The sequence below is a fragment of the Hevea brasiliensis genome, chromosome 9 (genome assembly GCF_030052815.1).
Source record: "Hevea brasiliensis isolate MT/VB/25A 57/8 chromosome 9, ASM3005281v1, whole genome shotgun sequence".
Lineage (NCBI taxonomy): Eukaryota > Viridiplantae > Streptophyta > Magnoliopsida > Malpighiales > Euphorbiaceae > Hevea > Hevea brasiliensis.
Genome location: NC_079501.1, coordinates 5,849,213 through 5,865,724, shown reverse-complemented (window position 1 = coordinate 5,865,724; position 16,512 = coordinate 5,849,213). Strand labels below are relative to the sequence as shown.

Here is a 16,512-nt window from a genome sequence, read left to right as displayed (position 1 = left end):
AGCCCATGTTATATTGTTGGGCCAGGCCCCAGATTGAAACATCTTGAAAACGTAAGGTGATGGAGAATAAAAATTTATAAAAACAGTTACCATTCAGCAAGTCTGGAAAGTTCTTATACGACACGACCACTAGTATATAAGAACACGAGGCTGGCGCCGTCGCCTTCTTCTTTTGCCTTCTCTTTCTGCTTTTACGGTTTACGGTAAGCGGTCTCAACTACAAAATATCGAATCTCTGTTTCTCTTTCTCTCGATTCGAATCCAGGTCCACCCAATACCCAATCCGCTCCTCTACGGTTCTCTGCAGATAGGGTTTACTGGATTTGGATGGGTACGGAGAGGAAGAGAAAAGTGAGCTTGTTTGACGTGGTGGACGAGACTTCGATCTCCGGGAAGATATCGAAAATGAACGGCGCTGGTGGAACGCCGATGAACAACAACGGAAACAACAACAATTTGATAAATCGGTGGACTGGGAAGCCTTATTCACAGCGATACTATGAAATATTGGAGAAGAGGAGGAATCTGCCCGTTTGGCACCAAATGGAGGATTTCTTGACGGCTTTGAAGAAAAATCAGGTCCTTGTTCTTGTCGGTGAGACTGGTAGTGGAAAAACTACTCAGGTTAGTTAATACCTTTTTTCCCCATTATTTAGCTAATCGGTCCTGCATTTTGTTTTGTTTTTTTTTTTTTGGGTGTTTTATATCAATTGCTTTTTTGTGAAGCCTTTTTTCCCCCCCTTTTTTAGTTAGTTGCGGTATCTGCATTGTCTCTCTTTTTTCTTTTTTCGGGTGTTTTATGTCTATTGTTACCGGTGGAGTATTGAGCTTGTACATTTGTTAATTGATGGTGAAGGGGAGAAAAGTTTTGGAATTGTATAATGAATTCTTATGCCTCCTTCCTTCTTCCTCTTCTTCTTCCTCTCTCTTTCTCATTATAGTTAAAGAACCTTAAGTGAACTGAAGGAAGAAGAATATGTAAATCTTTATAATAAGCAACAACTATTAAGGCCAGGCTCTCCCCTCGTCTTCTCTCTCTCTCTCTCCCCCCTTTCATAATAAAGGAGGTTGGCGGGCTCATAAATCCCCAACTCCCTTGTGTTGAGGAATTATATTATGTGCAGTGTACACCTTTATCCATTCATGTATGTGCTTTAATTTCCTCTTCTTGTCCTTATTCCTGTTTCAGCCCTTCTATGTCTCTTCTCTGTATATGGGCAACTTATAAGGGCCTGGAGATAGAGGATAAAGTAAAAAAGGTTGCGTTTAGAGTCTTTAATGCGTGCTGATAATCTTCACTAAGGAGGTAAACTAAAAATTTAGGCACATATATATATATATATATATATATATATATTCTTTTGGTTGCTTGATGTTCACTAACATAATGGGTTGGTTAAAACATAGTAAGATTTTGCAATGTGATGCAGTTCAAAAAGTTTCAAACTCAATTTGTTTTCTCTTGCTTTCCATTCTTCCTAATGCTGAATTTCAAGATAGCTATTTTCTCGCCAGCCATTATTTCTGTTTTTATTGTCATAATGTTCACTATTATACAAATTTTTGTGGAAATGTTGCGTGTTCCTTTTTCTTATTTTTGTGAATTTGAACATGCCTATTGATTCCAGTAGTGTGTGAACAATTTATAATTTTTGGGAACTTAAAGCGAGTTCAGTATTATTGTAATGATTGAACATAAATAATATTATGTATCTTTCTTCATGTTCCAGATTCCTCAGTTTGTTTTGGAAGCTGTTGACATAGAAACACCTGATAAACGTAGGAAGATGATGATTGGATGCACTCAGCCTCGTAGAGTGGCTGCAATGTCTGTTTCTCGACGCGTGGCGGAGGAGATGGATGTGAATATTGGTGAAGAGGTCGGTTATAGCATCCGTTTTGAGGACTGTAGCAGTGCAAGAACAGTTTTGAAGTGAGTTAGTCTTTGGATGTGTTTCTACTTGTGCATCTATAATCATTTTGTATTACTTGCAAAAGTTTTGAAGTGAATGTACTTGGGTTAAGTGGCATGTTCACATGTCTTTCTACTTGTTGTATGGCAGGTATTTAACTGATGGTATGCTTTTAAGAGAGGCAATGACTGATCCTCTTTTGGAACGATACAATGTCATAATTCTTGATGAAGCTCATGAAAGAACTTTGGCAACAGATGTGTTATTTGGACTTCTTAAAGAAGTTCTAAGAAATAGACATGATTTGAAGCTAGTTGTGATGAGTGCAACACTAGAGGCGGAGAAGTTTCAGGGTTATTTTAATGATGCACCTCTGATGAGAGTTCCTGGTAGACTTCATCCAGTGGAGATTTTCTATACCCAGGAACCTGAAAGGGATTACCTTGAGGCAGCAATTCGTACAGTTGTTCAGATACATATGTATGAACCTACTGGGGACATACTTGTTTTCCTCACAGGTGAGGAGGAGATAGAAGATGCATGCCGGAAAATAACAAAAGAGATCGGAAATTTGGGGGACCAGGTGGGGCCAGTGAAAGCAGTGCCTTTGTATTCAACTCTTCCACCTGCCATGCAGCAGAAAATTTTTGAATCTGCACCACCCCCATTGACAGAAGGTGGCCCTGCTGGAAGGAAGATTGTGGTTTCAACAAACATAGCAGAAACTTCTTTGACCATAGACGGCATTGTTTATGTTATTGACCCAGGCTTTGCTAAGCAAAAGGTTTATAACCCACGAGTGCGTGTTGAATCCTTGTTGGTTTCCCCAATATCAAAGGCAAGTGCTCATCAGAGGTCTGGCCGTGCTGGAAGAACTCAGCCTGGCAAATGTTTCAGACTTTACACAGAGAAAAGTTTTAATCAAGATCTTCAGCCTCAGACGTATCCTGAAATATTGCGATCAAACCTTGCAAATGCAGTTCTAACACTGAAGAAACTTGGAATTGATGATCTGGTTCATTTTGATTTTATGGACCCGCCTGCTCCTGAGACATTGATGCGGGCATTAGAGATGCTAAATTACCTGGGAGCATTGGATGATGATGGAAACTTGACAAAGCTTGGGGAAATCATGAGCGAGTTTCCTTTGGATCCTCAGATGGCAAAGATGCTGGTGGTTAGTCCCGAATTCAACTGCTCAAATGAGATTTTGTCAATTTCTGCAATGCTTTCAGGTACTGCCAGTTGCTATCTTTTTTCTTTATATTTGTCTCGAGTCTGGTCTAAATAATAAGTTGATGCCATGGGGTTGCATTATCATTCAATGCATCCTTTCATATATGGTGTATGTGCACAGTGCTTTTTTTCTGTGCATTTGTTGGTTTTTTGACTGCTTACATGTGTATGCAAGCATATGCATGCATGCAGTTGAAGAATTGGTGTGTCCGATTAGGTTGTCATCAGCCAGTGTCTTGTATGGGTTCCATGTCCCCGGTTGGCATGCACCATCAGATTCTAAGTAAGTGCTGATGCAGATAGTTGCAGTTTCTCAGTATTATCTCATGAAGCAAATGGTGTCATCTCGCCTGTATGCATCTGCTGACCTACAATGGGCCTCTTCTGTGATAACCAAATTCTTTCTTTAGTACCCAATTGCTTTGTCCGCCCTAGGGAGGCTCAAAAGGCTGCTGATGAAGCAAAAGCTAGGTTTGGTCACATAGATGGGGATCACCTGACGCTGTTGAATGTGTACCATGCATACAAGCAGAACAGTAAGTTTTTCCCCCCTCTCTCTAACTTTGTTTCTCTTTTGGGATCTGTATTCTCCAACTTGCATGCCATTTATGTTCTTGTATGTATATTTTTTCTAAATGGGCTGCAGATGAGGATTCATCTTGGTGCTATGAAAATTTTATCAACCATCGAGCTCTCAAGGCTGCTGATAATGTAAGACAACAGCTTGTACGCATCACGATGAGGTTTAACCTTAAGTTATGCAGCACCGACTTCAACAGCCGTGACTACTATGTCAACATAAGAAAGGCAATGCTAGCTGGATATTTTATGCAGGTTGCTCACCTGGAACGCACTGGGCACTACCTTACAGTGAAAGACAATCAAGTATGTTAATTTGTTTCAATTCATCCTTTTTTGTTGCTAACAAGCTAGACTGGGATGGAGCCTGGAGGTTTAGTTGTTTAGATTTGATCCTTTTTGTTACTTTCTACAATTTTCATAGAGGATTTGGGAGAAATATGAAATTTATTTACTCTTTTGGTATTACATTTTTTCCAGTGATGCACTGTAATAGTTTGGTTATATGAGGGAGGAGCATAAAGTGACATCACCTCTTGATAATTTATTCTGCAGGTGGTGCATTTGCATCCTTCAAATTGTCTGGACCACAAGCCAGAGTGGGTTATTTATAATGAGTATGTCCTAACAAGCCGGAATTTTATTCGGACGGTGGCAGATATTCGCGGTGAATGGTTAGTCTCTGTTTCCTGTTGGCTGCTTCTTTTTATTTTTTTGTTTCTTTTTTGGGTGGGAAGGATGTGTGTGATAATGCTCTTTGAATTTTTTCGCATTTGCACTCAGATTGCTGGGTAGAGTCTGTGATTAAATGTCTTTCATGTACAGGCTAGTAGACATAGCACCACACTACTATGATCTAGACAACTTTCCAAATTGTGAGGCCAAGCGAGTTCTGGAGAAGCTTTATAGAAAGCGGGAGAGAGAGAAGGAAGAGAGCAAGAACAGAAAGTGAGATATGCACTATATGAATCTTTCGAATTATCCAATATTTCTTCCTCAGGGGCGAAGTGAGAAGGTGCTTGTGAAAACTTAGATGACAAAGGGTCCCCTCAGTGGTTTCCGTTCAGCTGGCCAAGCTCCCTGTACTTGTTAGAATAGTAGGTTTAGCTGTCATCATTTTCTATTGTACCTTCAGCATTCAACATTTATTTCATTGCTATTCAAAGCTCAGTTGAACATTTGAAAAAAGAACAGGTTTGAATGTGGGCGATCTTTCTCTTCTTTCCTCTTTTGTCTTTTTCTTCCACTTAGATAGTAAATGCCTGATTGGCTACCATGCAGTCCTTGTTAAAATCCCCTAGCCATGTGGTAATGGTGTGTAGATTGTTGTTACATTGTCAGATATGAGATTCATCGTTATGGACAGAATGCTATATTAAGTATTAACCAGTCTTGGAAATTGAATTCTCAAGTAAATAGGTTCTTCCTTCAAAAACGCTTTGTTTTAGGCACTTATGGCACAATGGAAAATACAGGAAATGACTCAAATGTGAGAGAGAGAGGAGAAGATAATGCAGAGCTTGCACAATTATATCCTTTTGATAGCCGGTGAGGTTTTTGAGATTGGCCGTTGAGAGGGTGTAGATGTGGCGGGAATATTTTAGAGGACGGCCTTTCTCAAACGTTCCCATGTTGAGCTCCTCGGCTTAATGCTACTGAGCCGTCTGGGTGCCCTTGCGAAGTATGCGTCGGAATGTGGTCAATGAACAGCTATTACGCTCATAAACAAACCATTTAATCAAAGAAGTTACCGGCGGTGTAATTCGTACAACTGTCAGTAAGCAAAGCATTTGTTTTTTCTTTTATCTGTTTTATAAAAAATCAAGTATCAATTTCATTAATAAACAAATATCTCTCATTTTTTCAATTATTTAAAATATAAATTTTTTTTTATGAATAATGTATTTTATTACCTGAAGATCTACTTTACCCATTTTTATTCACTGTTATTTAACACTTAAAATTTGATTTAATTGCTGAAATTGGGTAGCTCAAGAGGTCTTTAAAAAAAAAAAATTAATGGCAACATTGACTTTTGGTTCAAATTTAAGGGGCCCACCATAATTAACCAACCTAAAGAATAAAGATTGCAGCAAATAAGAGAGCTACAAGGATCTTGCTGTTTCTTATTAAATATATTGAAACTTGAAACCATCAAGATCATATATGCTTATAAATTGTAAACCTTATTTGGCTGTGTACATTGTTTCTCTTATGCTGCCGACAGCTACAGAAAAACTCGCGCTCACTCATCAATCAGGGATAGTAACAATACTCAACAACGAAGACTGCAGATGACTGATTAATGATCATGCTGGTCTTACAGCCAATTTTCTGTAAAGTTCATCGATTTCCACCTGCATATCACCACATTTCTAATGAGTTCTTTGCCAACAATTGCTAAGCAGAAACTGAAGTAAGATGACATCTGCCAGTGGTTCTATTTACCTGATAATAGTTGAGCAATTTATTTCTTTTCTTTTTCAATGTTGCAGTCACAAAATCTCTTTCCATGTTGAAGGGGCAAGAATCCAGAATCACTCCTTTGATATATTCAAAACCTCTCAGCTGGTTTTCACACACAAGATTAAAAGAAAAGTGCTTACAGGGTTAGCATTTAGAAACTATATGCATTAATACCAGTTGAATATTCTGAAGGGACTACCTTGTTCCTCTCAGCTGTAGATTTTAGTTCTGCAAGGACATATTGTTGTAGCTGATCAAGAGAACAAAGTTCAGGGAATGAACCCGCGTGACCATTTAAGTATGCCCACTGTTTAGTGTTTTCTTCATGGGGTACTACTACTGCAATTAGCATCGACTTGAAGCTGTCTCCGTAGACCCATATCTTAGGCACACAAAGATTCAACAGAACTTCAATAACAGGATAATACAGAATTCTTGATAAAACATTTACGTTTGCAATCACTAAGAAGTGGAAACTGGTAAGGTGTTTACATCTTCAACAATTGGAGTGATCCCATAAACATTTTCCAAGTACTCAATTGCAATATATTCTCCTTGGGAAAGTTTTATAAGATTTTTCCTCCTATCTATAATTTTTAGAACACCATTTGGAAGAATCTCCCCTATGTCCCCTGAAGATGCAAAAAAGTGAAACATTAAGATAGGAAATCAATAAATTTGATCTGTTTGACAGGAAAGGTACTTAACCTGTGTGAAACCACCCATCTTTTATGGATTCTCTTGTCAGTTCAGGATTCTTGTAGTACCCACTAAACAAAGTCTTTCCTCTCACACATATCTCACCACATGATGGGTTCCCAAGTGGATTGTAGCCCAGCTCTGGAACCTCCTCGAGGCGCAACTCATTGTATAAACCAATAGGCCCAACAGTACCCAGCATGCACATTTCATCTGGAAAGGCAATGGTGATTGGTCCACAGGTCTCTGTCAACCCTGAATGTATAACAGTGTCTATGAGTCAGACAAATATAAAAGCTGCATGAGAATATGTTAAACAATGATAGTGGAATATGCTAGTCTTCTGTTTTCATGAAAACTAAAATTAGCTAAGAGCATCATTTCTTCTCATTTCTAACATAATCTAAATTGTCTGCACATGTTTATTCATATTGTTGTGAACGAAGTTCTTTACCATAGCCTTGAAGCACGAAAGCACAAGTAGTAACCCGTAAGAATTCTTCCACTTCAGCACTCAAGGGTGCACCTCCAGATACAATTAATCGAAGACGACCACCTAACCTAGCCTTGACCTAATAAAAAGATTAGACAAAAAAGGTAAAATGAGAAATCAACGTTAAAAGAAAATCAGAAAGCAAGTACAGGGCAAGGCAAGGCAATAATGCTGGGATTGATACCCCATATCATTGAAGCAGTTGTAAGATTTCCATAGCCAAAGACTGTGTTTGTAGTGGATAAAGGATTCTACGTACAATGTTGGAATCTTTTTTTGCCAAGTGCGACCACAAGGCAAGGCATAGCCTAGTTCCCCCTTTTATTAATTGAAAAAGGCAAACAAGAAATACAAGTGAAAATAAATGACATAAGATTACAACCTTCCTGAAGGCTAACAAATCAGCCAAAGGTGAAGCATATTTCTGTTTATAACCTCTATTCAGCCAAGCAAGTTTGCTGTGCAAAACAACATAGGCGCACATCAGTCTCAATTATGAATCACTTCAGCATCTACAGATTTGCATTTCTGTTTATTAGCAATAGAGAGCAAAACACATCACATTGTTTAAGAAAAATGATAGAATCAACAGAAGACCAACTTACTATTTATACAGAGCGTCAAAAATTCGCCTCCTTACAGGATTCAGTTCTCCTAATGCCTTTTTTATACCTGATACAGAGATGAGTCCAGTCTTCATAAGAGGTCATTCAAGATCAATTTAAGTGTACATAATGATAGGTGGCCATGCCTTCGTGTATTTTTTCAAGGACCCGAGGTACACCAGCTAAAAATGTTGGCTTCAACTCCATCAAGTCATCTCTCACTGCATTGAAATCCTTCAAATTTGCAAACACAATTTAAGCAGTAAATTATGAATAATGAAAGCTACAAAGTACGGAAAAAGCAAGAACCTTAGAGCTCTACTATTGCTGGAAATGTAATTATCTTCTTAATTTATTCTCATATTCACTAGGATTTTTTTTTTCTTTTTTTTTTTTGCATGTCAGAAAATATGCTTTTTCCCTTTCCTTTACTATGAAATTGTTCAAAGTTCAAACAACGTAGTCTACCAGCAACCTACCCCATGATAGTAGCCAACAGAAGCACCTTTCCGGAAAAAGTATTCCTCAACCACGCGGTCAAGTATATGCGCAAGGGGAAGGAAAGATAGATACACATCATCAGCTGTCATCTGTATTAAGCCACAGAAGTGTCAACATAACGAGAGACAGAAGAGGATCATAACAAGGAGAAACTGAAATGGAAATGGAAATTTGAAAATATCATTTTCTTGTAAGGAATACATGTCATCAATATGTACTTGTTATGCAGATGACGAAGACAAAAATTTTGATAAATCAAGATTGTCATAACTACACAAAATCACTTGTTTTTGGCTCATTAGAAAAGCAATTGATGAATATCAGTCCTCATGAAATTGATTTCATTATATTCCCTGCCAGAGAGCTTAAAATTAGGATAGCCAGACTTGTTTTTGGCTCAAAAGATGAGCTTCTAAATGATGAAATGCTGGTGCTCATAAATTAACTTCATTATAGGCCACACGAGAGATTTCAAAACCCAAATCACATGATTTGCAGCTACGCTGTAAAGAAATGATAAATCATGTTATGCAAGAAAAGGCAACAAGAGATCCTAATATTTTCTTTCCCTACCTTGTCTTCAAATTGTTCCATAAATAGATCAACGCCTCTAACAAAAATGGCTATTGTTTCATGTGTTAACACAACACCTTTGGGATCTCCACTGGTGCCACTTGTATACATTACTGTGCAAATGTTGAAAGGCTGAGGTGGCACTATTTCTGATGGATTCTCTTTTCCCTGATGGATATTACTCCTTCAGATTAGCCATAATTAAGATTGGAAGACAGACAAAGTACTAATTATATGCTATAATGTGGGAATTAATAGAGTTTTTGCAGTTTTAGTTTGAACAGGATGCATGATACTATCTCTAAATCATGACTTCTATTAGCATAAATTCACTAGCATCTTAAACAATATGATACTTTGTACTCATCACCATAGAGAAAGAAAAACCTGTATACATCAATCTAGCTGAGGAGGATTACTGTTCAATAGGTTAAGAGGAGAAATTTCATTGAGGCCATGTATAGGAACTAACCAAGTGCAGAAACTCTTCCCAGGAGTATGGTTTTATCTGTATTTGAGCTGCTTTGTCCTTCTCTTCCTCTGTAAATGAAGTGAAGCAAACAATTGCTGCAGCCACAGTGAAACTTAATTAGCAAGATGGTTTGCAGGACTTCCAACAACAGTGAATCAATATTTGTCTGCTCATTATCACCTTTGAGCCGGGAAGCAGATCTGCTATCTGGATGCAACAACTGCAAAGGTGAGATATATGTTCAATTAGAAATATTATATATCTACTTTCATATGCAAGATTCTATGGAAAAGGCTTGGGAGCAGCTAAATTTCTCTTGAACTTACTTGTTTCACTTTTTTCTCTTGGATAAAAACAAAATCAACCTCTGCATGATCTATAATAAAATTAACAGCACCAGCACCTGCATTCAAGACAACTCATTCAATTTAACTTTCTGCAATTGAATGAGCTGGTCCAAAGGTGAATCTCCAAAATAACCAATATCAGCTGCTGAATTTGAGAATCTAATTAGTAGGAGAAGGTGGAAGGAGGTTCTCACTTCTCAGTACATCTCCTAGGAAAATTTAATCTTTTTGCTACCAAGGAACAATGAAGATTTTAAATTTTAGAATTGTTAATATTCAAAAAAGAATGCCTACCAAGTGTATCATAGAGAGGCACGCAAACCAAGCTGTGGGCATTGCAAGCCTATACAAAAGCATTAAAAAAAAAAAAAAAGCTTGTTTGTTTCTGTTTCATTAGAAAACAATTAATGAATCAGATAAGAAAAAGAAAAACTCCACTACAATACATGAGCAAAAGAATGTTTCTAAACAGACCTCCATAGCCACAATCCATTGAGGACAGTTTGATCCATAAATTCCAACTCGGCAGCCCTATAATGGAAAAACCAAGAACACAACAAAGAAGAATGAAATCAGGAAAAGCAAACCCATTGCCAAGTCTTCATATCCAAAGTCAATTATTTACAAGAACAGAACCTAGTTTATACACATATATACACTTACAGGTTCAGCACCAGATGCTCGCAATGCAGAACCAATTGGCAGAACTTCTTCATACACTTCCTTGTAAGTTTTCCATACATAAGGCCCCAGCTATTAAAAATTGAAAGTTAGCTAGCAGAAACTGCCCAAGCTGCTAAATCCATGTTAATAATTAGTTTCAGCTAGATATTTACCTTCCCATCTACAAATTTACGCCAACCAAGCATTTTATTTCCAGGATATTTCTTTACAGATTCGCTGAAAACATCAAGACATTTTCAATACTGTCAAAGATGAACTATAACTATGCTGCCTTCCTTGTATCAATTTCATAATGAATTTGAAGAAAAAGAACGCAAACTCGGTTACCTGAAAAGATCCCATGCTGAATTGATATCAGAATCAGGTGGACGAAATTCATTTTGGGATAGTAGATTACGATAAACAGGACCAACCGACAGAGTCCCATCTTTTCCTTCCTTTCCTTCCTCGACTTGAGCTGAGAAAATCTTCATTTTCTATAGTTGAGAAACCTGCAATTAGCACATGGTTACCCAGACCCACCCATATATATACACACACACAAGTCCATTGGATAAGACGACCATAGAAAGTGTCTTTTTTTTCTAATACAACGGAAGAAAAGACCATAGATAGTCGATGATGTATTTAATGATTCAAGTTAGCGGTCAATACAAGCCAACTCTGTACAAGAGTCATCAATTACTTTAGTTTCCATAATTGAAAAGTTAATTAGAAACGTACTTATGAAATCAAGTACTAACAGAACTAACTAAATGAAAAAAAAAAAGATTGAACTGGGAGCAGAAATCTGAAAATGAAAAGCACAACAAGGCAGCTGCTAAAAAGGAAAACTAAAACCATGCAAATTAGAGCCCGCAAGATACCAGAAAAAGATACTAAAGAAACGAAATCATTTATTATATCTGGTACGAAACAATCTACTAACTATTAAACTAAACTTGTTAGTATCCAACCAAAAACTCATGAAACCATTGAACCAGCATCTTTAAGAAAAGATTGGCGCCCATTAATTGGAACCAAACAATCCACAAAATCAGCAGCTTAAACCAACCAACTTTTACCCACAACATAAACCCACTAAAACTCGTTAGTACAGTCTAAACATGCATTTCAGTTGTTATTTAGAGAAAGTGGGAAGGGGAGAGCTTACACAGAGTGAAATCATGCATTATGCAATGGTGGCGGAAGTGAGGGAACTGATATTTATATTCTGATTATTGTATTTATGAGAAACGGATAGGAGAGAAGGTAGTATTAAATGCGTTGGTTTGAGCAGGTGAATGCACTGTTGTTTTTTTTTTTTTTAATTTAAATTCAGCTCCATTTTTTTTCAGTCGAATGCAAATTATATTATTATTATTAAATACAATATAAAAAATTATAATATATTTGATGTAAAATAAGGAAGTTTCATTGAATGAATGCAGTCGTAAAGTTGATTAGCCAAATGGATTGTAGAGGTACAAATAAATAATTCTAAGTGCACCTGACAAGAAAAGTTCGTTAGCTTTATTAAAGAAAATATTTGAAAAACAGTTATTAAAAATTAAATCTTTAATTTTTACTACTACGAACCTGAGTTTAAGTATCGATCGAAGTTAATTATATTAAAAAAAATTTAATTTTTTATTATTAAATAAGTATTGATTAAATATGATATCTTATTTTGTTTTTTTTCTAAAATTATTTTTTTATTATATATTTTTTTTTAAATTAAAGGATGATTACAAAAAATTGACCATGCAGTAGAGACTTAAATGAAAGAAAGCTCAAATTTTTAGGTTAGAGAGTGAGTCTTGGGACTTAAAGAAAATGCCTTTCCCTTTTAGGGTTACAGAATTGATAATATAAATAGGCTTAGTTTTAAAAAAAGTGTGAATTGGGAAATAATTTTTATTTTTGGTATGCAGAAAGTAAAAACTCAATGCATGGATTAAGGAATAATACGAGTAAGTACGTAAATGCTTACAAGTTCAGAAGAATAACTATAGGGGAAATACTATTGCTAGCACTTATGCTATACAAGTACTGCTCCACAAATTAATGCAGGCGTAAGGCGTTGATCCCAATGATTTAGATAGTTGGGCGTTTGGTTTCATTAATACGACTGGGGATCTGAATTAAATCTTTGATTCTTTAAATTTTATGAATCAGTGTTTAAACTAAATTTGGCTCGATTCTAATTAATTTTGATATAGATTTGATTTTGGTTTTGTTTTTTAAATTTTCATTTTAAATCTTAATTTTTATACCTAAAACTATAAAATTCTTATATTTATTATAAAATAAAAAAATATAATATTAAAATTTTAATATAAAAAAATAATAATATTATTAAAATAATAATATTTATATTAAAAAATATATTTCTAATAAGAATTTTATATTATCTTTTATATATATTTTTAATTATATACTCTTCGGCTAAAGATATATATATAATTAAAAACTAAAAAGTAGATTATATAACTAATGTGTGATTTAATGATATAATTAAGAATTATAAAATAATTTAATATATTTAATGTTAAAATTATTTTAAAAAAATAAAAAATAATATTAAATTATATGCACTTTATATATATATATATATAAAATAATCTTAATTATACATTAAATATATATAATTTTATTAAAATTATAAAATATATCTAAAAAATTATAAAAAAATATTGCATAAAATTGATTTTTAATTTAGTTTTGGTTTGATTTTTAAAGAAGAACTATAATCAAATCAAACTAATAAATATAAATTCAATTCAGTTCTTACAATAATATTTTTTTTTTCAATTTTAATATGATTTGGTACTGTTTGATTCAGTTCGAAATCACTAAGCACTATGTACATTCTTAGATGCCAATCAATGGGTAATTTACTTAGTATTTTTTTACTTTTAAGTGTAGAGAGCGAAAAAATTTTAAATTTGAATTTTTTTAATTATTTATTTAAAAGTAAATGAAAAAAATTATTAAAATAAATTATTTGGGTAGATAATGACCCATTAACTAAGTCATTAAATGATTGCAGTTGAACGCAACCCTCAAGATACTTGTCAAATTCAACCCATGTGAAGATTATTTTGCTGATATTTGCAAGTATAGGGTCCGTTTGATATTATAATCTAAATTTATTATTTTAATTATTATTTAAAATATTTTATCCAAAAAAATAATTTTAAAATTTCGATTAATTATTTAAATTTTTATAATTAAAATATATTATTTTAATTTAAAACTAATTTTTAATTAATATATTTAAAGAGTTTTTATTAATATTAATTTGAATAACCTTCGTCAGCCAGTAGTGGCAGATCCATCGACACTATTTCAATACATATCTACGGCCTGAACCTGCTGTGTCAACAAATTATTTTCTTCTCATATAATTATTTAAATTGAAAAACAGTAAATAAAATTAAATTTTAATTTTTTAAAACAATAAATTGATCAACAAAGTCACCCTAATTAATTAATATTTAATGTTAGGAAAAAAAAAACGTTATTTAAACATGCACTTCCAATTTTTAGGAGGAAGTAGTTAATGTAAACCAAAGATTGTTTTAGACTTCATTTGCTTCACGAAAATTTTATAATTTTCGGTATTTGAAAGATTTAAAAAAATAAATTAGTGAAAAATATTTTTTATAATATTTATATAAACATGATATAAATTTATATTATTAATTATATATTTTAACCAAACAATAAAATATATTTTTATAAAAATATATTTTTTAAAAATTAGTTTTTATACAAAAATTATTTTTTAAAAAATAAACAAATTTTAGACGTAATGAAAAAAATATATTATGATTGATATTACTGGATGTGTGAGTGCTCCAAATTACCTATTTGCTGTTATGATGTGAAAATATTGCTGATGTTGCATTTCACTCTACAGGGTGCATTAGTTTTAAATAGTTATAGAGATTATAGTTAAAATTGATATTTTACTCTCTGAGTCAAACGCTCACTCCTGTTCATTATTTTTCAGGCTACAGGAAGATTTTGTTGTGGTTAACCTGCTTTTCTCATTTGCAGGTTGTTTATTAATGTTTGTATAATTTTATTAACTCCTAGAATTTTCGTATGTGTTAGAAATATTTATTTGAATTAGGTCTGTAATATAAATTGTTATTTTGGACCTGTAAACTTATTATTTTATGTTTGTTGATGGACTGGATGAGAGAGCTAAGCTCCCATTTATTTTTATGACATTTGAGTATGTGAAGGGTGAGCTGAGCTCCCCAATTGATATATATCCTGTAAGGCAGCATTGATATGGAGTTTGTACCTGGCACAACATCAATACAGAACTCTATTTCCCTTCCTGATGGCAACCCTGGAAGCTTCTTAGGGAAGACATCCATGAGTTCTCTGACAACAGGAACATTTTCCATGTTAACACCTTCTATAGATGTATTTCTTACCAATGCCAAATACCCTTGACATCCACGCCTCAACATTTTTCTAACATTAATTGCTAACACCAAATTATATGGAGCCATGCTCCTGTCACCATCAAAGCTAAACTCTTCCACACCAGGTATGTGGAAATACACCTTTTTTTCTGCAGTCTAAAGTGGCAAAATGAGTTGCCAACCAATCCATCCCCAAAATTACATCAAAATCTATTACTGGTAGAGCAACCAAGTCTGCTGGGAGGATCTTTTCATCCACTACTACTGGGCTACCCGGAAAAACCGTGTCTACATCTATGTTGTCACTAAGCAGGGTGGCTACAGACAAAGGGCATTCTAAAGTTGTAGGATTTCTACCCAATCTCATGGCAAACACAGGGGAGAAAAATGAGTGCGTAGCACCTAGATCTATCAAAAAACGAGCCTCATAGGAACAGACTAGAAGAATACCTGCCACAAGTGCATTGGAAGCCTGAGCATTCTGGTTGGTTAGGGTGAAAACCTGAGCTTGACCCCTACCCTGCATTGCAGAACCCTGATACTGACTTCTACCCCCTGATCTGCCTCCAAATCCATGTCCCCCTTGTTCTCGGCCCTGTTGCCCACTGAAATGACTGCCTGCTATGCTGGAAGCACCAGGATACAACTGACGAGGAACATTTGCAACAGAACCCTGTGACCCCATCTGTGGCTCGCTGAACACGGGGCATTCCCTAGCAAAGTGACCTTGTTGGCTACATCTGAAGCATACTCCTGAACCTATCATACAAGGTCCTGAATGTCCTCTTTCACACTGTGCACAAGGTGCAAAGGAGGATCCTAAATCAGACTCAGAACTACTGTATCCCGAACTATGATCACTGCTGGATCTGTACCCTGGTCTGAATCCTCGAGATTTGTGTCTAAAATCACTCTTCTTATTCCTACTTCTTCCTCTGTGATTACTCTGGCCTCCGCTATCCGAAGAACCCATGTGGGGAACACCTAAAGAACCCTCTGCTCTATTTTTCTTTGCCCTTCCGCTGTCATCCACAGCATAGCTAATCTCAATCTGTCTGGCTCGATCAACCACCACATCAAAAGACTGATCAGACATCATGGCTAGGTTTGCATACCTCCTGTCTAGCCCCTTTAGGAACCTCTTCACCTTCATAGTTTCTATAGCTACTGCTGTAGGGGCATACTGCTCGATTCAGAATTGCAGAGCATATTCATCTACAGACCTGCCATTCTGCCTTAAGGCCTCAAAGGCCCACTGCTTTTGATCTCTAAAACTTTCTGGTACAAACCGGTTGACAAACAGTTTCACAAACTGAGTCCATAACAAAACTTCCACTCGAGGTAATATGTAGTCATTCATCCATTGTCTAGGCATAGGTCCCATGACATGCTGCATACACTTTATAAGTCTTCTATCAGTCAACTGCAACTCTGTTCCTGCCTATCTGTAGAAATCCAAAAACCGATATGCATCATCTGACACATCATAAGTACCAGGCACCAACTTCTTAAAATTAATT

At 35.3% G+C, this 16,512-nt stretch overlaps 2 protein-coding genes across 7 annotated transcripts; one reads left to right on the top strand and one right to left on the bottom strand.

The window, feature by feature from the left end:
• The first annotated feature begins 114 nt into the window (after positions 1-114).
• On the top strand, positions 115-4,954 carry LOC110634986 (probable pre-mRNA-splicing factor ATP-dependent RNA helicase DEAH2). Of its 5 annotated transcripts, XM_021784158.2 has the most exons (7): positions 119-624; positions 1,731-1,933; positions 2,064-3,148; positions 3,560-3,685; positions 3,796-4,034; positions 4,284-4,402; positions 4,554-4,954. In XM_021784158.2, the coding sequence occupies exons 1-7, from the start codon at positions 328-330 to the stop codon at positions 4,678-4,680; spliced, it is 2,196 nt and encodes a 731-aa protein (XP_021639850.2). In that variant the 5' UTR covers positions 119-327; the 3' UTR covers positions 4,681-4,954. The 5 variants fall into 5 exon arrangements, 3 of the variants coding, with proteins under 3 accessions (XP_021639853.2, XP_021639852.2, XP_021639850.2); XR_002491081.2 differs by lacking the exons at positions 4,284-4,402; positions 4,554-4,954 and having other exon boundaries at positions 115-624; positions 3,459-3,685; positions 3,796-3,827; XR_002491080.2 differs by lacking the exons at positions 4,284-4,402; positions 4,554-4,954 and having other exon boundaries at positions 115-624; positions 3,453-3,685; positions 3,796-3,827.
• An 871-nt stretch (positions 4,955-5,825) lies between these two features.
• Positions 5,826-11,857, bottom strand: LOC110634987 (long chain acyl-CoA synthetase 1). Of its 2 annotated transcripts, none has more exons than XM_021784163.2 (20): positions 11,722-11,857; positions 10,896-11,059; positions 10,721-10,784; positions 10,548-10,637; positions 10,359-10,415; positions 10,179-10,227; positions 9,864-9,940; positions 9,718-9,757; positions 9,538-9,632; positions 9,066-9,233; positions 8,471-8,581; positions 8,138-8,225; positions 7,992-8,058; positions 7,769-7,844; positions 7,348-7,465; positions 6,903-7,148; positions 6,687-6,826; positions 6,394-6,576; positions 6,177-6,296; positions 5,826-6,085 (listed from the first exon to the last, which is right to left on the bottom strand). In XM_021784163.2, exons 2-20 carry the CDS (start codon positions 11,039-11,041, stop codon positions 6,038-6,040), a joined length of 1,983 nt encoding a protein of 660 aa, XP_021639855.2. In that variant the 5' UTR covers positions 11,042-11,059; positions 11,722-11,857; the 3' UTR covers positions 5,826-6,037. The 2 variants fall into 2 exon arrangements, with proteins under 2 accessions (XP_021639855.2, XP_021639854.2); XM_021784162.2 differs by having other exon boundaries at positions 10,896-11,044; positions 11,722-11,780.
• Between the last annotated feature and the right edge of the window lie 4,655 nt (positions 11,858-16,512).

Excerpts from the sequence above, each read along its gene's own strand:
- LOC110634986 (XM_021784158.2), top strand. The coding sequence starts at position 328 with ATGGGTACGGAGAGGAAGAGAAAAGTGAGCTTGTTTGACGTGGTGGAC. Across the intron at positions 1,934-2,063 it reads AGTGCAAGAACAGTTTTGAA|GTATTTAACTGATGGTATGC; the intron begins GTGAGTTAGTCT and ends GTTGTATGGCAG. Across the intron at positions 4,403-4,553 it reads GCAGATATTCGCGGTGAATG|GCTAGTAGACATAGCACCAC; the intron begins GTTAGTCTCTGT and ends TTTCATGTACAG.
- LOC110634987 (XM_021784162.2), bottom strand. Across the intron at positions 7,845-7,991 it reads TTTGACGCTCTGTATAAATA|CAAACTTGCTTGGCTGAATA; the intron begins GTAAGTTGGTCT and ends TGTTTTGCACAG. Across the intron at positions 6,086-6,176 it reads AATTGCTCAACTATTATCAG|GTGGAAATCGATGAACTTTA; the intron begins GTAAATAGAACC and ends GGTGATATGCAG.